Genomic DNA, 17,809 nt, shown 5'->3' with positions numbered 1-17,809 from the left:
TGGAGGGTAAAATTCCACCTGAGCTCTGGGACATGCTCCTGTCAGCTGCCAGCACGCTGAAAGAAACATGCCTAAGGTTTGGATTGGTTTTTGAAGCTGTGGAGAATCCCACTGTCCCAGACTGAATTTTTGTGAGGTTTATGCTTAAATGGTTCACCTATTACTCTGAGTGTAGTAGAAGAATATTGTGTTCTGCCCCTGTGTAACAAAAACAACAGCTCTGGGACTGTCACCCCTGGGACTAAGGCTGAGCCAGAGATCAGCCTGGGAAAAGCAAACCAGCCCACTCAGCCAAACTCAAAATCCTATCCAGGGGTTAACCTCCCAGCTGTCTTCCCTCCAAAACTTGGATTTCTTACATTGGAGTTGTCCAGGTAACATGAACTATTCACAAAATGGCAGGTCCTGCATGCTGGCACACCTCTATCAGAGGTTAGAGGGCCACCAGCAGGGCTGCTTGGATACAGGAAATGGGAATCATGGAATCCCAGAATGGTTTGGGTTGGAAGGAACCCTAAAGCTCATCTGATTCCACCCCCTGCCATGGGCAGGGACACCTTCCACTATCCCAGGTTGCTCCAAGCCCTGTCCAAGCTGGCCTTGGACACTGCCAGGGATGGGGCAAGCCTACCACCTCTCCTCCATCCCAACACTACCTGCTGCTCAGCATCTCCACAAGTTCATTTTGGCCACGTATCAACACACCACAGTCCTTGCCTGTGACCTCATCTGTGCAGAACAGGGGGAGGAGAAAAGGTTCCCATCACAATCTTACCAGAATGAGATTAATACAAAATCCCTGTGGGAGAACACAGATGTTGGAGCTGACCCTGGAGCTGCATCAGTTTCCAACTGGAATGAAAGACAACCACGAGTAGCAGCACCAAGGATTTGTTCGGTGGAGGAACACAACAAAGGTGTGGTGGAGCCAGGCAGGAAAATGCAGGTTAAACCAGGTGCAGAGAGCAATTTTGGAGGGTACAATTCCTGTCCTCCTTGACATCCTTTGTGCAGATTCCCTAAGCGTGATCCTCAGCTGACACAATTCTGACAGAAGCTGAAAGAAATGGGAACAGAACAGAAAGGACTGATGGAATGTGAAAAATTCTTACCTAAATAAGTTCCTTGATGAGTTTTACTGGACCTGTGAGCACAGGTGAAGAAATGAGAGTTTTAAACCCTGAACTGCTGGTACAGATTTTCAGCCATGTGCTGTGTGTGGGTGTTTCTTGGGCCAGACTGTGAGTTTGGCCACCAGGGTATGGGCTAGAAATTGATGTCGTACACCTATAATTAAAATAAGGATGAAAATATATAAATTAGTAAAAAAAAGTTTCCTTTTTCCAAACACTTACCAGAGAGTAATGGAGCAGCCCAGGGATGAAGGGAACAAAGCCCTCAAGTGGTGCAGCAGCCAGAGAAGATGGTCTGGGAGGTGGTGGTGGAGTCACTGTGCAGATCAAACACTAAACTTGAGTCTGCTAATAAGGCATGGGGATAAATAAATAATATTTGTTCAAGGAAATCAGATGTGAAAACATAGATATGACTGTCAGAGCTCTGGGAAAACCAGCTGAGACAAGTGGGCTCTGTGACTGCTCAATGTGGCAGAAAATCACCTGGGAGACCATTGAGATTGGTGCAGGAAGAGACTGGAGTCTTCTACAAGTCAGTAAAGCCTTTCTGACAAAGGTGCAAAACTGTGGGAAACAAGAAACGGGGAAATTAAAATGAAAAATGGAACCAGGAAACATGGGGAAATTAGTTCAGTCCATTTTCCTGTTTGGGGAATAAAATGAAGTTGAGCTTTGAACCAAAGAACAAGCTGTCCTAGCAGAAGTGGAACCAAGTCTGTTTTCCTATGGAACTGAGCCCCTGTCTTTTCCCAGACCTCTGACCCCTTCCCACCTGGGAGAGTTTTGCCTTTCCTTTGAATTTTGAGGGGTTCACAAGGCACTGGGGGTTTCTTGGTGGATGTGCAGTGTGTGAATCTGGATCCCTTGGATTGCCAGGGAGGACACAAGGAACCAGCAGAGAGCCTCCCCACGTGCTTTGGGTGACCAGCCACATCCAAGCATGTCCTTGATGGCTGGATGTACCTTGAAAATGTGCTTTTGCAGGATGGGCCAGAGAGAACCCCATGTCTGACATGTTTTGGCTTCTTTTTTCTACCTCTGTCAAGGTCAGGATTGAAGCTCTTATTTCATGTTCAGGCTCAGGTGTTTATTATTTCTTATCTATAGTACAAGTCATGAGTTCTACAGCATTCTACTAACAAGCTACAAAATGGTTAACTGTCCTTTTATACAAGGTCTTTTAAGGCTAAACTGTCCAATTTAGAAATGACACCTAAATTATTTTCACTTTTAACCCAATAACTAATTGCTCGAATTCTGCAGTGTGGACTTTTCTGTCCAATTACAAAATAACACCAAAACCCGTGGAGAAGGAAGAAGAAAGTGAAGAAGATCAACCAGCCATTGCCCTAAAACATCCATCTTGTCCCATATATATTGCTATATTCTAAAACCTTTAAACATTTTTCCACTCTGTGCTATTACGCACTTCTAATCAAAGTACACACCTGTAATCTTAGTGCTATCAATCAATTTTGGAAGCCTTCTTCATAGCCTCAGGTCAGATATAGTATTTTCTTGTGCTCTTCAGCACAGAAAGTTTAAAATCCTCAGCATCCAGGATTCCAACGCATCTCCAGGGACAACAGGATGCTCCCAGGACCGGGTGTGCTTTTACCCCACTTTATTCCCCTCTGCCCCATGTCCAGTGCAGCCACGTTGCTGTAACTGGGATATGGGAGCTTGGTCTTGCCCCCCTCAACAAGCAAGTCATAAAAAGCAGCTTATTCAAGCAACTAAAGAACAAATGAAAGCAGCATAACCTCCTTTCTCGTGCTTCGCGGGCGGCCATACATCACCAGTGGAAATTCTGCCAAACTTCTTGTTTAAATATAGGAGCTGGGCTTCTTTGTGTTGTTGGTGGTCCCCACGAGGACCTGCTCTCCTTGCATGGGGATATTGTTTAGAATGAAGCCTGGGCTGGCTACTTTGCCATTAAAATTCCGTGCCAGCCCAGCAGTGCTGACAATATTGAGGCTTTGCTAAATGTGTGTACGTGTAAGTTCATTAAATGGGTGCTGACTGTTGTTACACGAGTACAGCAGTTGAGTGCTTTCTGTATTAACCTTATCACCTGATGGGCAAAAGAAAAGGTTTAGCTAAAGCTTAGGACTAATTGAACGGTATTTCAGTATTTTCTTATGTAAAACTGGTTCTGGTCTATTGTTTTTATTTATTTGCAATAACTGTGCTCATTCAAGTTTGTAATGACACTGCCATGGGTGAATAGAATTTGCTTTAAGTATTATTCTCCCTTTTCCTATCTCCTGCCTCCTCTAAACTGTGTCTCTCAGGAGAAAATCTGCAACAGAGCCTGGTAAAAAGACAACTCTCTAAGTACACAGTCATTTTGGGGAGATACGTTCCCAAGCTGTGTTTTTAAAATTACTTTTAGCAGTTCCTGTTTATTTTCTCAGCCTGCCTTGGGTATTTCCTGTCGGGCTGAGCACCGAGCGTGGAGCTGGAGGAGATAGGAGAGAAAAAGCCTCTTGAAGAAAGGTGGGAGGTGTCTTATCATCAAGACACTGCACAAACCAGAGTACTTTCTTTGCTCGGTTGCCACTAGAGTATGCTCTAGTGCTACAAGTTCCAAGGATTTTTTAGAAATAAATCACTCTGTGTAGCACGAGGCCCGTCTTTCAAATGCTTTCCACTTGCCCCAGTGGTTTGGGTTTTTTCTAAGTAATACTTTTGTTTTTTGTTTTTAATTGCTGTTGAGCACATACTCAAAGCTTTGAGAAAGCCTAGGTCCCTCTGTGGAGATGTGAGTCCAACTTGGGTTTGGACAACTCCCAGCTTCTAGAGTGTGGGTGAAAATGGCCAAAAAATATCTTACCTGTTTTTAAAAAAAAACAACAAAAAAGGTGGTTTGCATGTCCTTCCTGTCTTGATCAAACCCCTGGGTCATGGCTGATGAAGAAAGGGGAGGCAAATCTCACGAATTAATAGATTTCTGCTTACAGAAGAAACATGTAAATTCCCCTTTTCAACATAAAGTGTGCCTGTAATCCCAGCCTTTGAAATGGTGGTAGTTATTCAGTAAGAGAAAGGCTGCTGTGAGCCTGCCCTACCACATTACAGCAAAGTACTTTGTCACTGGCACCCTAAAAGTTCCAGCTTCTGCATGACAAAGATACAAAACAACTTGCAGGACAATTAAAGAACAGTTTGTCCTCACCCTGTTATTACCAGCCATTCTTCCATGTTTCGATATTTGCCCGTAAATTGCTACCTCCCCCATCAATATAATTGTAATCAGCCACGGTTCACATTTGTGTTTGGATGCCTTTTCCAAGGGAAACACAAAGAAGGAAAAATACGGCAAAGAAAAAAGCCACGCTCCAGATAAAGAGCCTCGCCACCAGCCTGCTTTCACACACAGGCTGCGCACTTTGCTGCTAAAATTACATTTTAGGAGCCCCAACGGGCGCGGGAACAATGACCCCGCTCATTTCCATAGTGACAATGGCTGGCGGAGGATTGGAACGTGTCTTTTTGCTCTCCACGAAGGTGCTCAGCCAGCACGGGCAGAAACCTGCCAAGGGCTTGGGTCCGTGGAAGCTCTCGGTCACCACAGAGCCACGAGGTTCCCTTTGGGGTGGGAGGCAGCTGCTGGGCCCAGGTGGGCTTCACAGCCTCACACACCAGCTCCTCCAAGCAGCCCAGTGGCTTCTGAGTGGGTCAAAACTTCAGCTTTTCTCTCCAGCCCGGCTGAGTGCACAGAGCATCCCTGAATTCATCAGATCGCACATGGCTTGGGTTGGAAGGGACCTCAAACCCATCTCAGTCCACCCCCTGCCATAGCAGGGACACTTTCCACTACTATCCCAGGTTGCTCCGGGTCCCATCCAACGTGGCCTGGGACACTTCCAGGGATCCAGGGGCAGCCACAGCTTCTCTGGGCACCCTGTGCCAGGGCTTCACCACCCTCACGGGGAAGGATGTCTTCCCCATATCCCATCTAAACCCATTCTCTTCTAGTTTGAAGCCATTCCCTCTTGTCCTATCACTCTGTGCTGCTGTAAGAAATCCCTCTCAGCTCCCCTGGAGCCCCTTCAGGTGCTGGAATGCCACGGTGAGGTCACCCCAAAGCTTTTCCTCTCCAGGCTGAGCACCCCCAGCTCTCCCAGCCTTTCCTCCCAGCGGAGGGGCTCCATCCCTCAGACCATCTCGGTGGCCTCCTCTGGACCCGCTCCAACAGGTCCATGTCCCTCCTGGGCTGGGACCCCGGAATTCCCTCCATGCTTTCCTTGGTTTCATCTTCCGGGGGTTTTGTGCCGCTGTTTTGGCCGGGCCCTTTGCAGGAGCTTCTCCAGCCCCCAGAGCACCACACATCTTCCCTCGGTTGTGTCAGCCCTTAATCCTGCTCTTTTCTCCTTAATAAATGCAAACCTCATTTTCTAACGTCCCCACTTAGATCTAATCCATAAGGCTGTTTATTATCCTCGTTACCCTCTTCTATACCTTTTTCATTTGTATTCAAAAGCCTCTCTTTAATCTGTCTCAATTCTGCAGGTATGGCCCCGCCGCTCTTTCGTACAATCCCATAATGATTTCCACGGATGTGTTTTAGTCCTCTATCGATAGGTCTCGGGATGCTATTTGCCTTCCTTAACTGCTTCCCTCAGCGGGGATCGCCGCTTTTAATAATCCGTGCGCTGACACCTTCCATCTTTTCCTTCACCAGCATCTTGTGCCGCCCCATCCAGGGGTTAAATCTTTATTATCTGTCTATGGGCACACTGGGGCCGTGCTGGAGGGGCTGCAGCCTGCACCCAGCACTGTCCGAGGATGGTTTTGATGTGTCTGAGAAGGAGCCGATCCTTAAAAATCCCATCCCGAAGGGAGATCCCAGGAGCAAGGGAAAGGCAGGATGGTCCCTCCTCCCCCCCGCATCTCCGCGGTGGTTTCGCCTCATGCTCCCCCCCGCGCGCGCGTTGGTCCCGCCTGGCCGCCCCGCCGCACTCCCCCTCCGGCTGTACCAATTTGTCTCCGCGGGGGAGGATGGAAGAGAGCGGGAGGCCGCGCTGGATGGCCTCACCGTGTTGGCGGCTCTCTGTGTTCTCTATCTGAGAGTTTTATTGAGAGAAACCCCGGGAGGCGCTTTGGGGAGAGCGAGAAGGCGAGCGCGACAGGGGTGCTCCCCCCGCGGGGCGGTGGGTGGCACAGCCCGCCCGCCCCGCGCGGCCGAACCCGGAAGGTGGCGGCGCACATGGGAGCGGGGCCCGGGCCCGGGGCCGGCACCGGGATCGGGATCGGGATCGGGAACGGGGCGGGAGGAGCCGCCGGGGCGCTGGGCGCTGCCGTGGCTGCCCTCTACACGGCCACGCTGCCGCCCGCCCTGCCCGGCGGGGATGCGGGTAACGTACCGGGTCACGGCTGGTGCATGGCGGGGGCGTGAGGGGGACGAGCCCTGAGGGACCGGTGCGTCCCCGTCACCCCACGGGAGCTCGTGCATCAGTGACACCCACGTAGGGTTGGTCCCTGCAGAGGAGCCGGTGCGTTGATGTCACCCCTGGAGGATCGGTGTCACCCCGCTGGGTTGTCATCACAGCGAGCTGCTCATTCCAAGGGGCTGGTGCATTGTTGTCACCCCATGGGCTTGCTGTCACCCCATGGGGATGCTCATCCTATAGGGGCTGGTACTTCACTGTCACCCCATGGGGATGCTCATCCTATAGGGGCTGATATTTCACTGTCACCCCATAAGGATGCTCATCCTATAGAGGCTGGTACTTCACTGTCACCCTATAAGAGTGCTCATCCTATAGGGGCTGGTACTTCACTGTCACCCCATAAGGGTGCTCATCCTATAGGGGCTGATATTTCATTGTCACCCCATAAGGATGCTCATCCTATAGGAATGGGTGCATTGCTGTCACCCCACAGGGTGACTGGTGCATGGCTCTCACCCCATAGGGCTGTTCTCTCCAGAGGGGCTGGTTCACTGCTGTCACCCCTTTAGGCTGGCTGTCATCCCGTAGAAATGCTCATCCTATAGGGGCTGGTATTCCCTTGTCACATCATATAGTTACTGTTATCCTATAGGGACTGGAGCATTAGTGTCACTCATGGGGGTTGCTGTCATCCCATAAGGATGCTCATCCTATAGGAGCTGGTACTTCACTGTCACCCCATGGGGATGCTCATCCTGTAGGTGCTGGTATTTCATTGTCACCCCATATGGTTGCTGTTATCCTGTAGGGACTGGAGCATTAGTGTCACCCCTGGGGGTTGCTGTCACCCCATAAGGATGCTCATCCTATAGGGATGGGTGCATTGCTGTCACCCCATGGGGTTGCTGGTCCCATTAGGTCCCTGTGGCCACTGGTGAGGTACAGCCCCATTTGGGGTGCTCACCCCATTGGGGTTGGTGCATTTAAAGCTCCCCACAGCGGGGTGCAGCAGGGACACCCTGCATTGGGGTGTGCACCCCTCGGAGCCAAAGCAATGGCCCAGTGGGGTCAGCACAGCAAGGTCCCCTCTGGGGTGGTGCCCTCGGGCCACCCCATAATGGTTTGCCTGTGTTTGAGCCTTTCAGAGAAGGATTTAGCCAGGGGACAGCTGGTGGCTTTAGGGGACAGATGTGGCATGATGCCAGCTGTGCTGTCACTGCTTGGACTGTCACTGTCCCGGGCTTGTGCAGTAGGGAAATCTTTGGATCTGCCTGTCTGCAAGTGCAGCTTCCTAGCAGTGTCAAACTGAATTTTTGTGTGGATTTTACTGATTTAACATGTTCTTGCTTTAAAAATACTTCGGTTTTCTGTGTGTGGTTTGGAGATAGGAGGGCTTGTTTTTTCTTGGGAATGTGATAATTTTTATTCCATGGAACAAGTGTCCAGGATACTTCCTTTCTGTGTCATCCCAGAACAGTTCAGTGCTTCTGCTTAATGCTGTGCCTCCTGGTCACCAGCAGTTTCAAATCCAAGCTGTGCATGAAATTCCTTCTAAATAAATGGCATTTTACTGTATTAATGTGTTTTACAGGCTCAGGATGTGTGGGGAGAGAGAGGGGCACTGGCCAGGCTGGCCATGAGCATCCTGATGGCTTTTGTTCTGCTCCCAAGTTACTAAAAGTGCTGGGTTTGCTCTTTCTGGGTGTGTTAATTAATATGTGATGATTGATATATTTACAGTTGTTACCATTTTGGTTTTTATGATAATTTTTGCCTTTTTTTTTTTTATTGTCTGTGGAAAGCACCCTGTGCTCTGAGCTGTTCATGTTGCACGAAGCCTCAGGAATTTGGTTCTTAATTGTGCTTGAGCCTGGATTCTCCTTCTGGGATGCAAATAAGCCTTAGCAGCCTTTGCAGAGAGGGATGCAGGTTCTCCTTAGGGTGTCATGGATGGATGCTGGGATTTGGTTTTCTGTTTGATGTGAATTATCCCAGTAGACAGAGCAAGCAGCCAAACAGCACATGGGTTCACCCCACTTTCCACAGGTTATTGTGGTGTTAGGGGAAATCCCTCAGGACAGTGTCCCCTGACCAGCCCTGTGACCTCGCTCCTTGTCACTCCTTATTTATTTATTTTTTGAATTTTCTTCTAAATTTGCTGCCTGACTTCCTTGTGGTCACTAGGACTGAGCAGAGGTGCTGTCCCCTTGTGCCTGTCCCAGCCAGCATCATGTCCCATCACAGTGTCAGGAGTTTTTTGGGCATTATTCCCCTGGTTTCTCATGGCTTGAGCATGGAATGCCTCAGCTGGAGTCCCTGGAATATCTGTGTATGGCCCTGCTCAAGGTGTTTGATTTGCCTGTGCCTGAAACTTGTGCCACCAAAAGCACTGAGGCTACTTGTGTGAGTAAAGAGCTGCTTAAGGATTTGCTGTATCTGCTTCCAAGCTGGGAGCCTAGTATTTTATTTATTTTATTTTATTTTATTTTATTTTATTTTATTTTATTTTATTTTATTTTATTTTATTTTATTTTATTTTATTATTTTATTTTATTTTATTTTATTTTAGTTATTTTTTAAATTTATTCTTATTTTATTGTATTTTTAAGCTATCTGTATTTTTAATTGTTCCCAAAGTTTGCACTAATCTAAAAATGTCAAAGGCAGTTGGAATTTCCATTTCCTCGTGTTACTTAGTGTTAGAATAAAGAAATTAATGGGAGAATAATAGGGGCAGAAGGAATTATAATTCAGAAACATCCACAGATGTAAAACAGCTTAAAAAGGGATCAAATAAAGTTAAAAAAAAAAAACAAAACAAACAAAAAAAAAAACAACCAGATGTTCACTGTGATGTTTTGAACATCATCTCCCAAACTTGCTGGGTATAAATCAGAGTTCAGGCAGCACTGGGGCTGTTGTCTGACCACCTTTATGGGGAAGTCAGAAAGTAATTTACATCCAGAATCACGGAATATTCTGAATTAAAAGGGGCCCACAAGGATCACTGCTCCAGGTCCTGGCCCTGTGGAGTTGGAGGGAATAAACATTTCAGTTTGAGCCAGTGCCTGGAGATGCCACAGGTCATTCTGTCTCACAAGACATTGAAACCAAGTTTGTGGGTGCTGTAATTCTTCCTCTGTGTGTTTTGTTATTTTATATCAGTGCTCCTCACTCCTCCAGCCCATGGGGGCTGTGAGGCATGCTCCAGTGTGTGGGTGGGAGCTGTAGAATTAACCTTATCCAAAGTAGTGGCTCTTATGTCCTTATTTTCATTTTCCCACTGGAATTCAACAGGCCTGCAGCCTGTGAGCTTATCTTTTTATGCTTTTTTTTTTTTTCCCTTAATTCTTACAAGGCAAAGTTTTGCTGTTGTCTTTCAAAGCTTGGTGGTGGCTTCCACCAGTGTTTTATTTATATAATTTCTGCAGCTTCCTGTTTGATTTGTGGCTATGTTTCTTTGGGGCTATTTCTGCCTTTGATATAAATGTCACAGCAATGTGAATGAAGTTAAATTTTTGCATTTTTAGATGCACATATTGCTGCATCCCAGGAAGGACTTTAGTGGAGGTGAATTCATGCCTGGCTTGGAAGCATGTGGTGGGTGATGGGCATCACCAGCTGCTGCACACTGGGCAACCCCCACAGTACCAAATTTAGGGTTTCCTTTGTTATCACCATCCTTTGCTGTGTGCAGGAGGATTGATCCCTTCCCAGCCCTGGAAATTTTGGAGCTGCTGACCTCTGAAGGGCTCAGAACTGGGATGGGTGGTTTTCCCACTGCATCCACTTTTTGGGGGCTGTTTTGCAGTAGGGTGACATTTTCCTAAAATAAGAATAACCAGTGTTTGCAAGTGCAGGAGACTCCATGTCTGAGAGATTTTGGTGCAGGAAGTGGCAGGTTTGGCCCCAGTCACTGCCAGCCCACAGCTCTAATTCTGCAGAAGTTGCCACCAGCAGTAATGGGTTGACTTGAATCTTCATTTTAAAATGCAGCATTTACTGCATTTTACTTTAAATCCCGGTGTCAGGACTTAAAGGTGCCATTTGTACAATCCCCCCTGCCCCCCTTTGCATGGCATGATGAAGACGTGATTGTACAGAAATTTCAAATATTGTTAATTTAGCATTTAAAGCCACCAGCGCCCTTCATTTGTGTATTTCCCATCTAACAATGCTGCCATGACCTTGGTGCTTGCAAAATTAGCAGGACCAGTAAAACTGGATTATGAAATTTGAGGGAAAGAAGGAAAACCAGCCGCAATTTTTAATTTTGTTTCTCCCTGAATGCATTATGCTCATTGAATATATTCAATGTATGTTGTTCAGGAGAGTTTGCTGCAAAATGTTCCAGTGTCGAGTGCTCTAAAAATGCCAGCTATTCTGCTAATGTGGCAGTTTATTTTTGTGGCAGTTATTTGTCCTGGCATAAAATACAAACAAAATGCAAAATCTCAATGTTGTTTCTATTGGGAGCTGAGTGCAGCATCCACTGACAGGTAAAAGTGAAGCAGAATTAGCTTTAGCATCAAGGGAGAGCAACCTTCCCAAATAAATGGATGCAGATTTCCACAATCAGTGATTATATTTTTCCTCTTTAAAAACTGCAAAACTCTGGTTTTGTTTTGATTTCTGTTTTTTTGTTGTTGTTGTTGTTTTTGAGAAACAACTGGGCTGTTGAACAGACAATTCAGCTTACACGTTTCAAACTGTAGTGCTTGAAAGTTATTGAGTCAGATGGTTTTAAATTAAAAATGCACACACACACAAACGTCTGCATTTTGAGTGTCTCGGGCCATTCTTTGCCCGAGCCTACCTATATTTTCACTTATCTGTTCATAAAAGTCTCGCGAAAACATACAAAAGATATTTTGTGCAATGACATCAGAGGGAGAAAATATTCTTAGAAAATTTCATGCTGTTAAATCTCCACAGATTTACAGTTTTATCCAGTCAAATTAATGCAAAACCCCAATGCAAGCATTTGGATTTTGAAAACTTTGGAGGAGTGTCATTTCCTAATAGTAATTATTGGTTTTACATTATTTTTTCACAGGGGAGCTGATCACAGCCGCATATGAGCTTGGAGTAAGTATTAGTTTTATTGTTTAATCAATGCTCTCATTAACAGTTTTAGGAATTAAGGAAGTTTAATTAAGCATGGAGTAAAGTAGATTAATTTATTTTCAAACCACAGTTTTTACTAACTTATAAGTACAGCACGCGACAATTTACTTCAAGTTTTAAATCCAATTAAACTAAATTATAAAGCAAAGGCTTTACTGTATATACAGTAGCTGGCTTATTATCAACCCAAATTTTGTATAAGCTGGGGAGAATAAAATAAATCGGGTTAACAATTTTAATAAGTTTTATTATTTAATAAACTTTATTATGGTGCATGATCCCTTTAGGCAAGACCTTAGGACTGTCAGCGCGGTGGTAATCCGATAGCAGTGTGGTCTTTCAACTTGCTAACCAATAAAATAGTTGAGAAGCTGCTTTTTTTCTAAAAAAAAAAAAAAAATTGGGGAAAAAAAAAAAAACAACAGCCTTTTGAATGACCCTAATATACTGTGAACCCAAACAAGGAGCCCTTTAAGGCACGCTAATGAAACGTGGCACCTCCTTTTCCTTGCCGCCTCATTATTATGGACGAGGCGCGGAGCCAGATCCACTGAGGGAAAAATCTTGCTGGGGTTGGGATGGCTACCAGGGTTTGGGATGGGTATGGGAATTTGGGATGGGCACTGGGAGTTGGGATGGGTATGGGAATTTGGGATGGGCACCGGCAGTTGGGATGGGTATGGGAATTTGGGATGAGCACCGGGAGTTGGGATGGGTGTGGGGATTTGGGGTGGGCACCGAGGGTGGCTCGGGGAGCGGAGCTGCTCGGGGCTGCCCCGCTCCCATTCCCGGCCTCTCCCCCCATTCCAACCCCGTGTCCCTCTGTCCGTAGGTCGCCCACCCTCCCGGCTACCCCCTGTTCACGCTGCTGGCCAAAGTGGCCACGGAGCTGCCCGGCGGCTCCCCCGCCTTCCGAGTCAATCTCCTCTGCGGCTTGCTGGGAGCAGCTGCTGCCTCTTTGCTTTTTTGCACGGTTTTCAGGTAAAGTCCTCGGGGCTGCTTTTCCCTTGGCTTCGTGGTGCTTCCCCGGCGGCTCGGGACGTTCCTGAAAGCTCCCTCTGCTCCCTGCTGCCCTTCGGACAGGCGTTCCCCCCCTCTTCCCTAATTAGTTCCTCTGATTAACCTAACAGCAACTTAATCTGAATTTGACCTTCTTTCCCGCACAAAAGCCTCCCCCTCTTTTATTTTTCCCCCCCCTTTTTCTTTTCTGTTAAATAATAATAATAGCAATAATAAAAAGTGCGCCCTTTCCCTTGCCCAGCTGTGACAGGTTGTTCAGGCTCATTATCACAAATCACCGCTCGGTTTAACTAACCAGAACTAATGAAGTTTGTCGTTCTCGAAAGATGCAGATGGTCTGTTTAAATTAACAGGATGAGCTTCACCTATCGGGAAACCGTGAACTTGGTTTAATTGCAGCTCCCGGCGGAGGTGGATGGGCAGTTGCCTGCCCGTGGTACCCAAGGAGCAGGGAGAGCATCCCTGCCTTTCCCTGGAGCAGCTCCGGGCTGTGGGGGGATATCCAGAGCCTCCTCTCTGCACCTCTAACCTTGGGAGGACAGGGAACAATCGGGATGCTCACGTGGTTGCGGGGTTTTCGTTAACCCTGCTCGTCTTTGATGTGCAAGTTCTGGCTGCTCTTAACCTCAGCCTGACCCATATTTGAGAGGATTATGGCAACCCGCATAAACAATTTCTGATGTTCTTTTGCAGGGAAAATAGGGCACGTTTTGAGGCTGCAAATGGTATCGGGGCGCTTCGGGATGAGACGGGGTTTTTCCCGACCCAGATTATTTTGACAAAAGCCCTTTTTCTCCCTTCCGTTTCCAGAGCTACCCCTAAGGGAAACCTTCCCAGGGAAGTGAAAGCAACCTAGAAATAAAAGCAGGAATAAATGGGGAGGTGGTGGGGTGCAGATTCTGCACAGCTTGAGAGCCCCGAGCTCGCTTAAACTTTGTTCCACAGGGTCCATCTCTCTCTGCTGAAGAGGAGCTGCTTTTTTGCACATCACCTCGCACATAGCATCAGCTCCAAAGCACACCTACTGGAATTGCTTGAGTAGTTCCTAAGTATTTCTGTAGGCATTTAAAGTGATTGCTTTCACTGGTGGGTAATACATGTAATTAAGCCGGCGTTATTTAATTTAATATCCTGTATTTCACAGCCGATTTGGGAAGCTGGAAGCGGCGCTGCCCTCCCGTGCACAGCGCCCAGTGCAGCATCAGAGCACGGCTCCATTCTGTTAAAAACTCCTGCAAGGAGTTGCTAAAGGTTTTCTATATTTGATTCTGATTTCTTTTTTAATGATGGTTGTTCCCATTATTGAAGATCTTCCTCAGTTTTCAGTTTGAACCGCAGTGTGACAGTTCCTTGGGTGCCCGCTTTGTGCTTTGGAAATGATGCAATCACTCCTTTAGAGAAATAAGGACACAGGAGAGAAATGAAAGGCTAAATTTCAGAATTATTTTGGGAATTACTTTAGCACTTCTGAAGGTTTAGGTGTTTTCTTGGTGTTTAATTGGATTTGGAAGATGGCACTTCTGTCAAATTTAGAATTTGCGTGAAGGAACGGAAAATGTGCAAGTGAGAGATGATAAAAACTATTAAGACTTACAGAAATTATTTCATAGATACTGACAGGATCAATTATTCAGCCTTGCAGTGATTGCTTTCTTTTTTTTAATAATTTTAAGGTCAGTTTTATTTCCAAATTAGAATGTTAGAATTTTCCTTTCAAGCACCTTAAAATTGATTTATTTTTTGGGACATTCATTTGGCTAAAAAAAAAAAAAAAAAAGGAAAATTACTGCTTTTTTATTTACTTTTAAAAGAAAAAAAAATTAGAAAGTGTTCACTGGCACTGTCTGCTTGAAGCTGTAGCTGTCTGGGGGTGACGTGGTGTGTTTTAAACTGGGCTTGTCCATCTTTACAAAGGAACTAAACGGGTCTATCAAATCCCCCCGTTATTTTTGTGTTTTAATAAAATTATCTGATGGGGTAGCCCTTACGAGGTACCGGTGGCAAAATCAGCACCTGCTCCTCTTGCCGTGTGAAACGTGGCTGTTAATATGAAAATATGTAGATGTTAGGAGTACAAATAATTGATGAAGTACACATCCTTGGGGAGCAACACGGTTCAAGTGGCAAATCTGCCTGCTCAAACAATAGCCACCCTCCAGCGGGGAGGAAGCCATCTCTATGGAAATGGGGCTGACGCTGCCCTATTGATCGAGTGAAGAAGACATTATACAATGTCAGTTGGGTTGTTACGATTTCATTTGTCGTCTGACCTGAACTTAACCTCTAAAACCTTTCTTCTCTCCCCGCCAGCCGGGCAACGTTGCTGTTTACCCTCGCGTGGGGGTTTTGCCGTGCCTCCCTCCCTCCCTCCCAACATCCCCATACAGTAAATCTCTCCCTTTTATTTTTTTATTTATTTTTATTATTAATTTCCCCATTGATTCTTTTTGTTTGAGTCATTTCCCGGAGTTTATTCCTCGGCAGGTCGGGATGATTTTATTGCTTAAGGAGAAGAGTCGTGGTTCCCTCCGTGGTGTTTGGGATGTTGTGGCACGTGTGGGATTAGGGTGGAATTTATTCCTTGAGCATATTTCTCCTTTGCCAGGTGATGGCTGGTGGGATGCTCCACGCTGTGGTCGAGAGGAAGCGGCCGCCGCATCACTTCTGTTTGTTAATTTTATTGTGTTATAATATACAATATTACTCATTTAATTACATTTTTTTTTTAAGCCTGGATTGTTCTTCTCGGAGTGAAATTATGTCGCAGCACATTGATGCAGAAAGCCTTTTTGTCAGTAATCCAGACTATCTCTGAACGAGCCGTTTGCTCCTTTGAGTTACTTCTCAAGTATGGATTTTTGCCCCCCCTCTGCACAGTCTTAATAAATTGCTTGTAATTATCGTAAAATGCCATTTACAAAGAGTTTTCTCAGACTGCTTGTAACTGAGGCAAATAATTCATCTTTGCTTTGAAGGAGGGGGGAGCTGCTTTATGTTTTTAGGACTCAGCGAGTGCAGCTGTAGGATTGTTTCTTTAAACAACTATTTATTTGTTTTACTGTGGGAGGCAAAGCATAGCAAGTTTACAAAGTAAACCAATTATCTTCTTATAATATGATTGCCAAAGTGTCATTTTGTGCACAGGGGATGCATTCTTTGCGTTCTCTGCTGCAAAGAGAAATAGGAAGCTTTCCCCTGCTCTAAGTGCATTTTTTTTTTCAGTCTATACCTTTCATAGTTTGGCTGTTTTGGGGTTTCTGAATACACAAAGCTGTTTTATTGCAGAGGCAGGAGCAGAGTAGACGGTGTCATTGCCCAGGTATTTGTAGGAAGTTTTTGCCAGCTGAGTTGGACACAGGGTTTTGAAAAGGGGGAAGATGTTGCATTAAATTAAACAATTCACATCTATTTGGTTTGCTGTTCTGGGTATCGTGTTAACTTTGGTACTAATACATTACACAAACATATATTTATATGTATATATATGTATTCCTTGCTCACTAAACCTTCCAGGCAACAAACTGTGAGTGTGTATAAAACCCAGAGCCAACTCTTCTCCCACCACCAACAGAAAGGAGAATTAGGCATGTTGGAAAATGAAATAATCAAAATGATTCCATCATTTTGAAATCATAGGAATGTTTTGGAAGTGCCACTTGACCCTCTTGATGGCACTGAGCTTTCTGGCTCCCAGGATGTGTATTCTAGAGCTCTTGTGGGAAGGTCCCTGTGGAGGACCAGGAGGATCTGTGACCTTCATGGCCATCCCAGAGGGACCTCATGGCTGATGCTCCCTTAAAACTGCCCAGTGCTGGGAAAAGTTGTCTGCTGCCCCAGTGAGTGAGGAAATGCTCCATGTCTTTGGCTATATAGGTTTGCCAGAGCAGGATTCATCCCTGAGAACAGTTTGACTCCTTTTTATATGAACATGACTTGGGGAAGATGGAGGGATGAGAGAGGAGTCCAAGCCTGCTCAGTCAGAGTGGGAAATTAGGAAGTTGGGCTTTGGGGAAGGAGGAATCTCCTTAGAGGGCATGTTTGGATTTTTCCAGATTACAGATTATCGTAGATTATCTCTGTTGTAGCACAGCAGGAATGTTTTGGGTGTTTGGGAAGCAGCTGTGCTTAGTGAGAAGTAGTTACAAAGTTTTAAGAGGGACAGAAGAAAAGAATGTACTCAGGTTCTAATTTGCTTTTAGAAAATCTGCCATGACCTCTGGCTAATTGATCACATATCTATTTTTATTTTTTTCCCACTTGTCCCCAGAATAAACCGGAGTTGAGTTCAGTCTGTTTGAAGACGCTGCCAAATCTGTTCATTTGCATTTGGCTCTAAAGTAGGCACACGAGGCTGCAGTAACTCTGCTTCATTTTGAAAAGGGTGGAGCGGGGGGGGGGGGAGAGAAAAAAAGCAGGGCAAAAAAACTCTTTTTTTTTTTTCTTTTTTTTTTTTTTAAAGACTGAAGAGTCTTTTCTGACAGCTAGTCAGAGTTAGAATTAGTTCAAGGAAATGTTAATAATGCACTGCCTGGCTTAATCCCTTTGATATCACCAGGTATCCTCCTGTTCATGGGTTAATTGCTTTAAAAGCGGAGGCAATATTCTGAGCGGTGGGCTGCTTCACCTTTTCACAGCTGTTACCATTGAGTGACAACTAAATCCCATGTGTAAGATGAGGAAGAGCTCAATCTCCAATTGGGAGAAAATTTATGTAAACCGCAATCCCTTCAGAATGTGCGGAAGTCACAGACTTTCTTGATTTACTCTGCTTTTCCCAGAAAGCTCCATTGTTCCCTTCCCTAAGTCCCATCAACCCTTTGTAGCAGAATATCACAGCGGCGGCAGATAGCTTGAAATATATAAATGCTATCATAGCTCTGATTAATAGCGGCGCTTATGAGTCAAGTCTGATAACGGAGCAGCTCTCCACTCAATTTCAGATACCGCTAATGGAATCTGTCTCCTGCAATTGTAATGTGAGAAGGGCTAATTTGCCATGGAGCTTGGAGCTGTCACCAGCCGGGGATTGGGGGGTCAGATGGGAGCTGCCAGGTTTTTGCCCTGCAGCTTGTATCTCTCGCTTTGAATAGCGCAGCCCCCTGCCTGCCAGGGAGCTGATAGGCCGCCGGG

General features: G+C 45.8%; 1 protein-coding gene across 2 annotated transcripts in view; it reads left to right on the top strand.

The window, feature by feature from the left end:
• Positions 1-6,311: 6,311 nt before the first annotated feature.
• TMEM260 (transmembrane protein 260) overlaps positions 6,312-17,809 on the top strand; it is a 33,956-nt gene continuing 22,458 nt past the window's right edge. The window contains exons 1-3 of one of the 2 annotated variants that reach the window (XM_085580982.1): positions 6,312-6,496; positions 11,589-11,620; positions 12,492-12,640. In XM_085580982.1, the coding sequence (XP_085437108.1) occupies positions 6,349-6,496; positions 11,589-11,620; positions 12,492-12,640 (329 nt within the window). In that variant the 5' untranslated portion in view covers positions 6,312-6,348. The remainder of the gene's footprint in view (positions 6,497-11,588; positions 11,621-12,491; positions 12,641-17,809) is intronic. The other variant, XM_077783905.2, reaches the window with a different exon arrangement.

Source organism: Lonchura striata, chromosome 5, assembly GCF_050655825.1.
Source record: "Lonchura striata isolate lonStrDom1 chromosome 5, ASM5065582v1, whole genome shotgun sequence".
Taxonomy (NCBI): domain Eukaryota; kingdom Metazoa; phylum Chordata; class Aves; order Passeriformes; family Estrildidae; genus Lonchura; species Lonchura striata.
Note: the sequence above shows the minus strand (reverse complement) of the source record. Positions and strands in the feature narration are given on the sequence as shown.